The sequence below is a fragment of the Gambusia affinis genome, linkage group LG07 (genome assembly GCF_019740435.1).
Source record: "Gambusia affinis linkage group LG07, SWU_Gaff_1.0, whole genome shotgun sequence".
In the NCBI taxonomy this organism is placed as follows: domain Eukaryota; kingdom Metazoa; phylum Chordata; class Actinopteri; order Cyprinodontiformes; family Poeciliidae; genus Gambusia; species Gambusia affinis.
Window position 1 is genome coordinate 4,721,737 of NC_057874.1, and position 13,560 is coordinate 4,735,296.

The 13,560-nt window shown below is 39.5% G+C and overlaps 2 protein-coding genes across 2 annotated transcripts; both read right to left on the reverse strand.

The window, feature by feature from the left end:
• Nucleotides 1-240: 240 nt before the first annotated feature.
• On the reverse strand, nucleotides 241-6,690 carry LOC122833718 (ADP-ribosylation factor-like protein 8B). The gene is made up of 7 exons (XM_044121530.1): nucleotides 6,441-6,690; nucleotides 4,160-4,240; nucleotides 3,112-3,185; nucleotides 2,937-3,030; nucleotides 2,781-2,848; nucleotides 2,559-2,629; nucleotides 241-1,761 (listed from the first exon to the last, which is right to left on the reverse strand). Exons 1-7 carry the CDS (start codon nucleotides 6,561-6,563, stop codon nucleotides 1,712-1,714), a joined length of 561 nt encoding a protein of 186 aa, XP_043977465.1. The 5' UTR covers nucleotides 6,564-6,690; the 3' UTR covers nucleotides 241-1,711.
• Nucleotides 6,691-6,861: 171 nt separating this feature from the next.
• On the reverse strand, nucleotides 6,862-12,365 carry LOC122833719 (N-acylethanolamine-hydrolyzing acid amidase-like). Its single transcript, XM_044121532.1, has 11 exons — nucleotides 12,166-12,365; nucleotides 10,967-11,131; nucleotides 10,712-10,835; nucleotides 9,213-9,303; nucleotides 8,361-8,446; nucleotides 8,104-8,276; nucleotides 7,974-8,036; nucleotides 7,826-7,892; nucleotides 7,715-7,743; nucleotides 7,038-7,107; nucleotides 6,862-6,943 (listed from the first exon to the last, which is right to left on the reverse strand). Exons 1-11 carry the CDS (start codon nucleotides 12,339-12,341, stop codon nucleotides 6,908-6,910), a joined length of 1,080 nt encoding a protein of 359 aa, XP_043977467.1. The 5' UTR covers nucleotides 12,342-12,365; the 3' UTR covers nucleotides 6,862-6,907.
• Between the last annotated feature and the right edge of the window lie 1,195 nt (nucleotides 12,366-13,560).

Here is a 13,560-nt window from a genome sequence, read left to right on the forward strand (position 1 = left end):
ATGGAAGTGGAAGAACTCATCAGTGATACGGCGGAAAATGTTCATGTTACTATATTTTCTCTTCGTCTTGAAAACTGCAAACAAACCACGCCTTTTCAGCGACTGCTTTCATTTTGCTTCAAAATCACTTTCAAAAATATTCCACGTTAGCCTCACCATTTCCGTCCTAAAGCCCTCTGCTACCATCTAGTGGCGAAACAGCAAAATGACGCTTTCACAAAAGACAGCACATGTCGGAAATCCTTATAAATAAAAACAAAATTTATTGGCAATCACAGGGAGATAATGCATGACATCTACAAGAGCATTTATTCAAATAAAATTGCTAACGTCTTATTTACAAAGTCTGCCAATGAGTGTGAGCAAGCCCAGCACATGCAGGTACAAATAATGCGAATAGGCTATATTTATTTCACAGGTAACAAAAAGCTTTCTGCAAGATGAGCCAAATGAACAGCTCCCCCTCCCTCACTGCTGCTGTGGTCCCGACAATGGATGCATGGACTACATGGGAGAAAATAAGAGTGATGTGGGCGTGGCTATAGTGGCATCCTGCAGGGACATGATTCCAGAGATTTAAGCATGAGGAGGAAAAAAACCCCAAAAAACCCTGATTGAGATACATCAACCAGGACGATAGTGGTCTGACCGATTAGCCTTGTTACTAAAAAACAAACCCGAGTAAATGAGAAACATTTAATCTGAACAGAGGTGACTCAAACGAGGGAGAACCTCGCCGTAACACTGGTTTTCCGTAACCCGACCCCTACACAGAAAACTCACCTTGAGAGAGACACCTGATTGGACTTGCGCCGTGGCCCGGCCCGGCCCTTTGTGTAAAAACACTCCCATCAATCTGTCCCAGCTTTCCACGCAACAGACATAACTCAAAAAGGCTTTCGGACGCCCCGGCAACCATGAGAAAAGTAGCATCTTCTCCTCCGTTCTCCGTTGTCAGACATCGTGACGCGCTTACGTGATTTATGGGGAGCTTAAAACGAGATTGTCTATAGGTGCTGTTAAGACAGGAGTCATCCAGGAATACTAACCGTCTGATTGGGACACTTTTCGCAGTCAAAGGCACTTAAAATTTGGCTCGGGAAATCTTGCACACCGAAAACCCTTAACCTTTTAACGAGATTTAAAAGTTACGTGTAAACTTGAATTTAAGACAGCCGAGTAGGAGACGCTTTCAAATGCCACACAAATGAAGAATGTTTTTGCAATGTCGCAAAAGATCAGGATTTAAAAAAATAAAAATAAAAAAATGACAAAAGGAATAGGCAGAAGCAACCGTTGTCGTTTTGGCAAATAACTGCTCAAAGATACAATCACTAAATGCCGCGTACGCACTGAATGTTGATGAGGAACAGGGTAGGGGGTTGACGTTTGGGAGCGGGGGTAACAGCACGCTGTAATACCGTTAGCTTCCTGGACATCATTGATTAGAGGAAGAAACCTCCTGACAAGGTCTGTCGGGTGGGGTTTGGTGGGGAGGACATGGGGTAGTGCTGTACAGGAAGATACACATCTACAGTAGTGTAAAGGGGGCGGTAGTGAGCAAAGAGAGCTGGATTACTTCACAGAGGCAGTGCAAAGGGTGACTGTTGACGACCCTGGACTGAAGGGTGTGGTGTGGGGGCCGAGGCCAGCGCTGCAACAGGGCAGAGGTGGTGTTTGGGTGGGGGAGGAGGGCAGGCAGATTGCTTTTTCAGCTTCTTCGTGACTTTGAATGCTGGATGAGCCACTGCAGTGTGATATCTGAGGTCAAAGGAAAACATATTGATGGTTTAGTTACTGGCATTACTAAGAAAAGACAATATTTGGAGTCAACAGCTGTGTTTCTATTGGGCTTAAAATTGCGCAAATTGGAATTACGGAAACAAAATTCGCTTAATAGAAACATGCCAATGTAGAAAGAAAACTAACAAAAATTAGGGGTGCACCGACTGCAGTTTTCTGATCTTTAAAAATAAAAAACTTAACCTTTTCACATGCAAACGTCGGTCAATCGATGATTTCCCAAACTTAAGCAAACTGGGGCCGATTTAACAGTGCACCCTTATTGTAAAGGTAAAGATAAACCAACCTGCAGACACTAGGTCAAGAAAAGGCTTTATAAAAAAACATCAAGCAAAATAAAGGTAACTTAAAAAAAAATAAAAATAAAATCTGTATTAGCTGGAATCAGAATCTGCAAAATAAAAAAACATTTTTTAAAAACTGATTGGTGCAAACTGCTCAAAAATGATTTCTTTATTGCTTTAGCCCCATTGAATATTTATGGACAGAAATGTTATTAGGTCACAGTTAGACTACATCTAATGTAATCTTTAAATACATAAAGACAAACTACTAAACTGCAGAAAACGTATCAAGAAAAGGCCTTATAAACACACCTTTTAGAGTAAAATCAAAAGTCGGCCAAAAAACTGCAGTCAGTGCACCCCTACAAAACAATGTCACTTTTCTTTAGTCCCACTGACCAACACAACGGAATGTTAAGATTCACGTCTGGCTTTCAACTTTGACCAGACAAACATCCCTCTGATATTTACCTATGTTGTCTTTCTCTTTGCAGGACACAGAGTAGCAGCAGATCTCCCGGTCCTGAATGGCAGAAAGGTTCCTGCACAGATCAGGACGGTACATTTAATTAGGAGTCAACATGAAAGCAAAACAACAGACGGACGTTAACTTTAGAACGCAATGTGTCACATGTTGTCGAGTGTTTTAGTGCTTTAGAGTCACAGAAACTAAATAAAATAAGCATTCCTCACATTTTTTCGATGAGCTGCTTCTCATCAAGTGCGTTGGGTAAGTCCCGCTTGTTACCGAGGACTAAAACCTGGAGAAAGGAAAAGGAATCTTTATCAGAACCCCTTCGGGATAAAGCTAACGTCAATGTTTTACTCCGAAGATCAGACATTTCTCACAGGAATTCCTTGTAGTTGTGGTTTCTCTAAAAGGTTGTGCAATTCATTTCTGGAACCTTCTATTTTCTCTCTGTCTGCTGCGTCCACCATGTAACTGAAGGAACAAAACGGAGACGTTATGAAATGTTCATGTTGAACTTTTGCCTGGCGTTCTAGCAGAACGGCGGTAGCTTACACGATAGCGTTGACCCCTCGACAGTAGCGCTCCCACATGCTCCTGAAGCGGGGCTGTCCGCCTATGTCCCATATCTGAAACGTCAGAGCACAAAGTCAACACCAAACACTTGCTCTTTATGAGCCGCCTGCTGCTCTGAGCGTTGGAGGTCATCTGGAGGCATCCTGAGAATTCTTGATGTATCCAGAATCTCACGAGACACATCAGTAACCCGCTGGTCAGAAACTCAAATAAAAACACATTTTTCCAGTCAGTGAACACGTAAACCGTGAACAAAGTCAGAGAAGTAAGAATGTATTTAAACAAAACAAACAAAAAAAAAAAAAAACTAACATTTTTTTGTTGTTCATTCAGGATTGGATTAAGAAATCAAGATTGTGGGTAACTACCAGGAAGGCTGAACGTATCCCAGTAAAGTTGCTTCGTTTTTTACCTCTTGAGCTTCCAAACTCTATCTGTTGGATTTGGAAATGATTTTCAGTCCATTTCCAATAACACAAGAACACATTCTCAAAAATCGAATGTTAAATTCTAATGAACATTTAACACCGGAACTGGAAAATATCTTAAATAAATAAATAAAAACAACAGAAACAAGTAAAATGAATTATGAAGCCTGTGTAAACAAAACCGTCCTTCCAAAAAAGAGCTAGCTGAGACCAAAGCCCCAGGATGAAGACTTTAGTCATCCAGAAAAAACAATAAATCATGCAGATGGAAATCATTGAGCCAGGCCTAATTTATCAAGCCATTGATTTATTGTCACAGGGCTACAGAAAACTCTTATTTACCTGTTTTTGTTGTCTTTTGATCTCATTGTAAACAAGGCCAGAAACATCCAGTGACTTTAGCAGAGAAAGGTTCACCAATCTGATGCGACTCATATCCTCACCTACAACAATCAGACTGCTTTCTTGTGTCTTATTAAAATACTGCACATTTAGCTTGTTATTGTGCTCACAGTAGAATTTCTTTCACATTTCTAACTTACGATCAACAGCCCAAAGCTTTAGGAAAACAGAAATTGGCTCCATGTTAACTGGCTTACCTTTATTGTTACGTTGCCTTTAGTGACTTTCCGCATGTTGAAACCGACTGTGGGAATCATGTCTTCACTGAACTGCCCTGACTGCATATGAGAGAGAGAGAGAGAAATAAAGCACAATATGTTATTAGAATGTTTTCTAATATAGAAGATGTGGATGACTTGCATCTCTGAGCAAGTCGTCATGGTGTCATTTGATCTCAAATCTATGAGTGAGCAGGATTGTGGATATGAATTAGATCAGTAATAGTTTCTAATCGATGGACATCATTTCCCCCAGCTGCTTTGGGAAACGTTTTGCCTCCATTAATCACCCTGATATGACGGCTGGTGTGATGTCATGAACGCTCCCTCAACATTTTGTTTCTGTACATTCTAGTTCAAACACATTTATGATAAGTTACGAAAACAGATGCTTGGCTAGAACCCAGTGAGTATGCAGGACTGAGTGAGGGGATTAAAAAGAAATCTATATTTTTAACGTTTTATGGACACGTCTTCATCATCTGTATGTTTTTATAGAGCGAGCTTTATGCAGAGACCGTCTTTTTGTCTCGTGGTAGAAACGGCTCAGAAAGTCTGAGGCAAGCAGAGAGAATGGAAGAGAAGTATTGTTGTCAAACTGAGGCAAGCCTGCAGGGAAAAGCAGTTCTACAAACAGACTCGTGTTATTTTACTCACTTATGAATGTTTTTGAGCTATTAAGTGAACTGAATAAACCAGTTTAATTTAAACATATCAGCCAGAATAGCACTGATATGCACAATATGTAGAGGATTATGACTCCCCCCCCCATCAGAAAAGCAACAATTATTCTTGATGTTGCTAAAGTAGCATACACTATTCATTTTTGCCATTATAATCAGAATTAAATGTAATAATACTTTTTAAGCTTATTGCAACAAATATTAAAGATTTTTGTTGTCCTAATCTTCATTCAGTGACAAGTCTAATAAGCTGGTGTTGGATGGATAATTATGAATCAGTTCCGGTCGCTAGCCTGCAGTCAACTACTTAACATGCAGCTAGTAGCTACCTTTGTGATGAGTGTGTAGTTTCCACACCTGTCGCTGTTAATGTTTTATTTTTTTGCAATCAGAAATATTTTCTACACTTTTCTTGTGAGCAAAAAATAAATAAAAGGTGCATCATTAGCACTCTTTCAGGCAGCTGGTAGGCAGTGCACTAATCTAGTCTAAAGGTTAAGAAACTTTAAAACCTAGCCTATCATAATGTTAACTGGCCTAAAAATCAAATGTTTTTGTTTTGTTTTCAGCTTATAAAACATGACAGTACATTCTGAAGAGTCTAATCAGTAGATTAAATAAGAACCGACAGTGAAGCATGTCTTGAACTTGGGTCAAAGACAATGCAGTAAACATTTATGAGGGATGCACAAAAAACCGAAGCACAAAACTAATCCTGTTGGAAACCACAACAATTCAAAAAATAGAAAATGGAGTACTGAAAACAACTCTGATCAGCTGCCTGGTGTGACGTCAGAGACACGTGGGGGGTGAGGGGGGACTGACAACGTATGATATGTATTTCTATAGGTGACAGGGCAATATGTGGCATTATTTTTGATTCATTTTGCAGGAAAGTCTGGTTGGTACACCTAAGCAGCTGAGTAACCTGGAATTAAGTGACTATTGCCTCACACCATTTCTTCAAACTTGTTTAGCCTTTCCTCTAATTCCAAAGGATTACCAAACAGGTCCAACTGCATTGGAGAGTCGCTGGCGAGAACTGTGACAGTGGGCGAGGTGAGCAGCATTTCTTGGTGGAGAATATAAACAGGTGCTAACAAAAACTCAAGAAACACCAGGCACTAAAAGAGCACAGAGTATTCTTATATTTTTCTCTACAAGTTCAAAAGGAACCTAAAAACTTATGGTTGTCATCGTTAGCCCCGGTCACTCCAGAGCAAATATAAACGGCCTGTTTTCAGCCATGAGCCCAGACCGGTGTTGTGGACACACTGGGAGCCGCTACAAAGCTGTGACAGCGCGGTCACATGACCCGGTGTATTAGTAAGCACACAGTCATACCGAGAACTTCGTCATTCTCCAACACCAGCTGTTTCAAAGAGTTATTCCTCCCGCACTTTGTCTCACCCAAACACTACCAAAAGCATCTTTTCTTGCAAATATGTTCTCTTTTTTTAACCGTCCTAGAAGTTGCAACAAAAACAAAACATGTATTGTTTTACAGACACCTTCACCCTCTCCCAGGTAGTAGCCTGGGCCCACTTTATGCGTCTTCGCTAACGCTGGCTACTTACAGCAATCACGTTGACAAATGTGGTTTTTCCAGAGTACTGAAGCCCGACTAACGTGAGCTCCATCTCTTCTTTCCAAAAAAGCGACCGGAACCAATCTAACAGTCTGTTAATGAGGGCCAGCATCTTGGAGGAGTCAGTAACCGCAGTCTGTTGCCGTCTGGAAGAAAGCCGCTAACTACTGCTTTGTCATATCATGTGACCCACCGACAGGCGTCCACTCCCGCTTCTTCTTCGCCTCACGTTCTTACCAAACCGCCCTGCTATACTGCCATCTTCTGGTGGCAACCAATTTTATTTTTTAGTTTTTTTTTTATCAAACATTCCATTCATGCCGAAGGGGAAAAATAGAAAGAAACCACAACATTCACTATTTTTTTTTTTACTTTTCTTTTTTTAATTGATGTTTTGGGATGAAGCCATATGTCCCTGTAAGAGTTGTATTAATTTTATTTTCAAACATTCACTCATCACTCCCTGCTCCTTTTTGTCTTCTTCGGGCAGCCCTTTAAAGAGAGAGAGAAAAAAAATAGCGTGAGTTGCGTGGGATAATGCCAACCATTTTCAATAACATTAACATTTTAGATGTAACTGCAATACCTTCTGTCTGAGAACTGCAGTGTACTCCTCTGGGGTTGCTGCACTCATGAGTGCTGTGTAGATTGTAGTTCTGATGGTTTGATCAAGAAAATATTGATATACCGTTACACATCTAAGAAGATGTCTAAGGATGTTTATAGATATTAAAATGTGACTGAAACACAGGTATGTGTATGCCTTAAACATTTTTACAAGTTTTTCATATTGTAACCACAAACTTCAGGGCTTTCTAATAAGATTCTAGGCGATAACACAAAGTATTGCATAATGCAGAGGTTTCAGATTTTATTTACAGATATGGCATGATGAATGCAGAGTCCATTCACATTCAACCTAAATAAGTTGAATGCAAAATCACTTTTTATTGCAACTCAGTCTTTTGAGGCATAGCTCTTTCTTTTTTCCACTATTTCTATAGATTTGTGGAATGCATGACCAGCATACACCCGTTTTAAATTAACTGCTTTTCATTCAAATGTCAGAACAATCCTGTTGATAGACAAATGAATGTTGTGATTATATTGTGACAAAATTTGAAAAAGCTAATGAGACACAAACATTCCTACAGAGGTTGATGGCCCGTTGCTGGTCTGTGTGGTTCTTCACCATTTTAGCAACAACAACTACTGGGTAACAAAAGACAACAGGAATAAAAATAATAACAATTTCACCCTCACCTGAGGCACACATGAGACAGAGACAGAACCTGGAGGAAAGGGCTCCATTATTGTATTAATCCACACATTCATAAAATGAGCTGTGACTCGCATGACCTCTTCACTACTTGCCTGGTAAAGTTTATCCATACATATGCGATTTTGGCCCACGGCATCCAGTTTCCTCATGACTACATCCCTAAGAAGTGAACACATGACAGCAGTGTAACAATAGAAACCAAACATCATGGATGTGTCATCACCCCGTGAGTCAACTAACCTTCGATTGACTTTTTTAGGCGGACGAAGCCAGTGGTCAAAGTTCGTCTGCACTCTGTACCATCTAAGCAAACGAGGAAGGGTTACATGTTGCTTCATTGGTGCTCCGACTCTCACCAGATTCTCCTCACCCTCCATTTAAAGGCTCCAGGGGCCAGATGTCAGCGGGGCCCTTTCGGTCTCTGGTGATGATGACACCCTCCCCCGCTCGCACGCCGCCCACGATGTAGTACACCCCGGTGATGAGGGGGGTTTTGGACAGACGCGTGACTGCATCCTCAAAGTCTTTGGCCTCTTCCAGGGTCTGCGTCATTACCACACCAACAATTTGATTTTGATGTGATGTCATGTCGTTTTATTATCCTGTAATATTCTGTAATTTACTCACCACCCTAATAAGCCAGCTGACCGGGAAACTGTGGTCAAAGATGGCAGACACAACATTCTTCCACCAGTTTGACCAAACCTGCGTTTCTTAGGAATGAAAAAGAAGTTTAGGGATGAACAGGCGTGAAACAGTGTCGGAAGTAAATGCGCTTCAATTAATTACAGAATAGCGCAAATTGAAGTTATGAAAATAAGCATGCTTAATGGAAACAGGGCAATTTCAGAAAAAAAAAACCCTCATGTTTTTTGATACATGACGAGGAAGGACGAGGCTGATTGAAATTGATCAATTTTACAAAACTACAGTGGAGACACTATTTTCGCATCAGGAATCACATGATCAAAAGCCGGATGTTGCTACTGATGAAATGTCGAAGGAGGAAGTAGTAGGAGGATGATTTTTTAAATTTTATTTTAAACAATGTGCAACTGGCTCCAGAGCTCTCATAGAATCGCACAGCTCATAAAAAATTGTGTGTCATACGAACATGTTGAATCCATAGCTCTTCTGTAAAATCGCAGGCTACATTTTCCCCGAAACGCCGCGTATGAGGCCGCTCCCAAGTATAGGGAGTCTGTCATTCCAATGCCTGAAGAAGACGGTGACGTCCTGATGAGCACTAGTGCCATGGCTGAATTATGAATACCGTATATTTTATGTAACTATTTACTTCCCATTGCTATTCAATGACTTATCAAGTGAACAAGCTTATTTATGTGATTTTAATTTCAATTCTTATTTAATGGAAACACTGCAAATGCGAAATTGCAGTGTTGCTAAGGTTTATCAACATTAGCAGAAAAGATTCACACACATTTGTGATGGAAACGCAGCTACTGTTAGCAGTCTTACCTCGCTGGTTGCCAGACACAGTGAACTTGTATGGACTCATTCCGGTCCATAGCCCCACATAACCGGCCAATGACGTTCCAAAGTACGCTGGCTAGAAAGTTGCATCAACGAAATAATCACACAAGCATTTTAGTTCACCAGCTATAATTTAATACCCATACAAATATGTGTAACTATGTGTCATTCATCCAGCTCCAGGTTTTTGATGGAAGAATTAACAGTTGGGAAATTTGTCTGGGTTTACCACAGAGATACGTTTTCAGAATACCAAAGAAGCTATGAGTGAAACACCAAGCCCAGCCAAATATTGTACAAACATGTCTGTTGGCGATGGTCTCACGGTGCCGTGCGAGTTATGAGGTGATTTAGCCAACTGTGTCTTGAAGACTAGCCTGCTGTCGTCTAGTAAGTTAACAGCAAGGTACTGCTCACCAATACAGTATGCAAAGTCATAGTTAACGATAACTTAGGAAATAATTTCTGTGAAAATGAATGCAACATGAATATGAGCACAACTACTGTGCTAGCTTTGTCTTGCTTTCCAACAAGAGAAATAATCAGGACACGATTAGCTTATTGCTTATCCAACACAACCTCTAGCACATTTTTTTTTAGCTGGTTTTCACCAAACATTGTGCCAAGAACTGCTGGATTAAAAAAGAGACAGAGAAGATGCTAGATAATGTCATGGAGATTGAAGCTAAGAGTACTTAGCTTCAACACTAGCTAAAAGTTATAGTATTCATTTGATGGTTGAGGAGCTAACTTTGTAACAGAGACAATTTTATCATTCACAAAAATGACTAACAAGCTGTTACTTTTTATACACAAAAATATCTCAGTTTTTTCTTTAACCCAAATGCTGGTTTAATGCTGTTGAGACATATGCTGGGTAAGCAAACAAAAGTTGTGACTAAGTTTGTTGGTTAGAGAACATACTAGAAGGAGCCTTAACATTTTTCACAGGCCACCATGATTCACTGACATCACTGAACATCTTAGGATGACATAAAAAACAATGCAGAATAATGTTAATGTCAGTTGATTATGTTACGGCCATTATTCCACAGCAGAAAGCCAGTTAAGATAACATTAAACTTTAAGATTTTGGCCAATAATATCAATAAAGAAAGGCACAATTTAATAAAGTGTAATAAACTAAGTACTTAATTGTTGAGACTGCATCTGACCCACTTTAGATTTTTTGCAAAGTTAAGTTTGTTTGGGTTGAAATTAATTGGGTTAAACTCTCTGACTTGCTTGTTTGTAAAACTTTTTCTTGGAGATAAAACACTTTTAAACTCCAATTTCTTTTCTCTGTATACGTTTTATGTTGCCACCACCTGTTCCAGTACACCTGGGGTTTAGCTATTAAGGAAGCATTTTGAATGTTGATATGAATTTGACATTGTGGTATCTCAAAATCGGGAGATTACTTTATGATCAACATGGCTCCTTTAACAGTTCTGTTGCTCAATGAGTATAAACTCATATCATACCTCTCCGTTTTTGAAGAAGACAACATTCATGGTCAGATTCCTCAGAACTGCATGTGGAAAATCAAAATTCCTGCCGTGGTAGATGTTCCCGTTCTTGTCCTGAGCCACGATGCTTGTGCAGTAACTGCAGATGGAAACGGTGGATGAGCCTCATGAGCTTTCTGACATGTTGCTTTCATTCCTGCTTAGACTTTGTGAACATTTGAGTCCTGGATGCACTCACAACTATATGAACAGACTTGAAACCTTACATACGCGGTAAATTCATACGCAAAGTTGAGGATGACGACGTCAGCGAGGTTCATTTTCATCACGCTGGCTATTCCACGGATTTCCCCAGCGTACGGCTGGGGAATGTGTTTTTCCAGGGACATCACAATAGGGCTCGTTGCTTTATGCAACCAGTTTGGAACCTGTGAACTATCAACACAGATAAAAAGCATCGTGGTTATTGTTTACGTATGGATGATAGAAGATATTGTCTCAGTGTCTAAGAGTAAAGGCCTACCAAACAGAATTTTCTTTTCACAAAATAAGTTGAATAGAGAGATAATAAATTTCAAAAAAGTTGTTTTAAAGATATATTAGTATGTATTATTAATCTGTCTGTTGCAATTACACACTCATTTATTTATTGTCACATTTGAAACAATGATGAAGTTTGATGGTGTTCTACAAGCACAAATCACACGGCATCCTGCTGATTGCAAACTGGCGTAGCATTAGCTGCAGGCGGAGTGATCAGAGGCACCGGTTGGACATGGAGGACTTTACTGTTGGAAGCAAGATGGAGAAGCTTTAACTTGGATCAAAAATTGTGACCCAGTTTGTGGGTTAGAGAAGAATCCATAAGAAGCAATATGTTGACTCTTTCTTCGTCAAGCGATGCAGCGTTTAAGTTCAAACCAGCCATGGGAAACTGTTTCTTGTTCTGACATCTCCCAAAAAGCCACACACACTACAGTCAAGGTCACATTTCTGATGTCTTATCCGCTGAGTTTTCAAGATTTCCGAAAAGTTTGACACAGCTTGATGTCCTTTTACAGTGATTACGTGTCAACAAATCTCACCGATTTACCATTAAGATAAAACGGTGTCCTGTAGGACATCCAAAGGAGCTTGGAACAAAAATACTACTAACAAAAATAGTAACTTGTGTTAGAAGGGAATAAAATAGCCAGCTCCATTTATAGAATATTTCCTGGCAGAATAAAGATAGTAGGAAAAAGTTCAATATAAATCTACATTTTTACCTCTCTCTTCTACAAAGGTGTTCATGGAAACTAAAATATTAAACTGAGTTGAAGACTTTCTTTTGAAAGCTAAGATGTTGCTTACATTCCCTCAGTCAAAACATTTTAAGCCCACGTTTTTTGTTTTTGTTTTTATCCAAACTGGTGTCTACTTATGTAAATAAATGACTTTTATTTATACATAAACATACAAGGACTTACCTAATGAGGATTTGCGCAGCTTTTTTCATTAAATCTGTATCAAAAGCTTCCTGAAGATGCTCCCATCGCTGTTCCGGACTCAGGTCCAGATTGACGGACACTGTAGGCGGCCGCTGAGCCCACAGAGGCCCAGAGAGTCCGAGCAGAACCAGCACCGCTGAACTCCACAGCATCATGACTGCGAGCTGCCAGTCAGAGGAATGAGCTGCCTGACACTGAGCGAGACTGGCAGCTGTAAGCTGATAATGAAACGCAGACAAAAACCCAAACCGCCTTCCTTTAACAGGTTTTCATAATAAAATAAATAAAATAGAGACACTCTATGGGTCAGGGTTGATATCTGCCAACGGTTTTCATGGTGAGGTGTAAGAGATGCTTGATCCAGCTTTACAGAGCGTTACACTCATTTAGGAACGTCCAAGTTTTTTTTTGTTTTTTTCAGTTCTTAGATTTAATATGTACTTTAGGAAGGTTTTAGATTTTTCAACTAGGTTCTTTTATTTTCTGAAATATGATAATCAGATCTACACAAAGGTAATTCTAATGATACCACTCCACTGATCTGATTTAAAATTATCTAAAATATCTAGAATTGTTTTTCATTTTTGTTTTTATACAGGAAGCTAGAAACACATTTAAATATGACCTGCCTTGTGCATGTCAGCATAAAGCTGACAAGGGAGCAGATGTGCTTCAGAAACATCCAGCTTTAAAAATCTAAAACAGTAAAGGAATAATACATTTGTGTGAAAGCGAGCAGCAGTGATGTAACTGAAAAACATGGGTACTCTCTGCACCGTAAGCACCGGTTTGTCTCCAAGTTTACTGCAATCATTCACAAGTCATTTCTGCACAGATGGAGAACATAACAGGTTTGTTGTGATTCTGACAGAAGGAGAAAAACTTCAGACATTTTCAGATTGATCTCTGAATTCAAATCTGTTTGAAAAGTTGAAATTTTTCAATTAAATGTTTTGTCTAGAAAATGTCTGAGATTAACTTCAAAAATGAAAATTAAAGGAATGTCCTTGTTTTCTTCTACCAAATGTCTGAGAAATTTTCAACTTTTGAAACTCAGAAAATGAATTGTGTTTTTCCACAACATTTCTGACTAGTTTTATTTTTTAGCGTTATTATTTCCGTAGATCTTTTTCTATTCACACGACAGTCATGGCCGTCATTTGAAGGCAGCCATGACTGCTGACTCACTCTCACTGTCCTCAGCATCATTCCACAGGACATTTGTGCAACTTGACTGGTGTTTCCTCATTTTACATGTTTCATTGGAAGATATTTTATCTTTCAGCTTTTCTGGGACAAGGCCATTTGCACTTCTTTCGATATATTTGCGTGATAAACCAGAAAACAAATATGTCCTTATCTGGTGACTATCTG

Bases quoted from the DNA above. Each gene is read 5' to 3' on its own strand.
- LOC122833718 (XM_044121530.1), bottom strand. From the start codon at position 6,563: ATGCTGGCCCTCATTAACAGACTGTTAGATTGGTTCCGGTCGCTTTTT. The intron at 3,186-4,159 runs GTAAGCCAGTTA...CTGACGTTTCAG, and splicing joins AAGGCAACGTAACAATAAAG to ATATGGGACATAGGCGGACA. The intron at 2,630-2,780 runs GTGAGGAATGCT...TGATCTGTGCAG, and splicing joins AAGCAGCTCATCGAAAAAAT to GAACCTTTCTGCCATTCAGG.
- LOC122833719 (XM_044121532.1), bottom strand. From the start codon at position 12,341: ATGATGCTGTGGAGTTCAGCGGTGCTGGTTCTGCTCGGACTCTCTGGG. The intron at 8,277-8,360 runs GTGAGTAAATTA...GTAATGACGCAG, and splicing joins TCAGCTGGCTTATTAGGGTG to ACCCTGGAAGAGGCCAAAGA. The intron at 6,944-7,037 runs GTATTGCAGTTA...CTCTCTTTAAAG, and splicing joins CTGCAGTTCTCAGACAGAAG to GGCTGCCCGAAGAAGACAAA.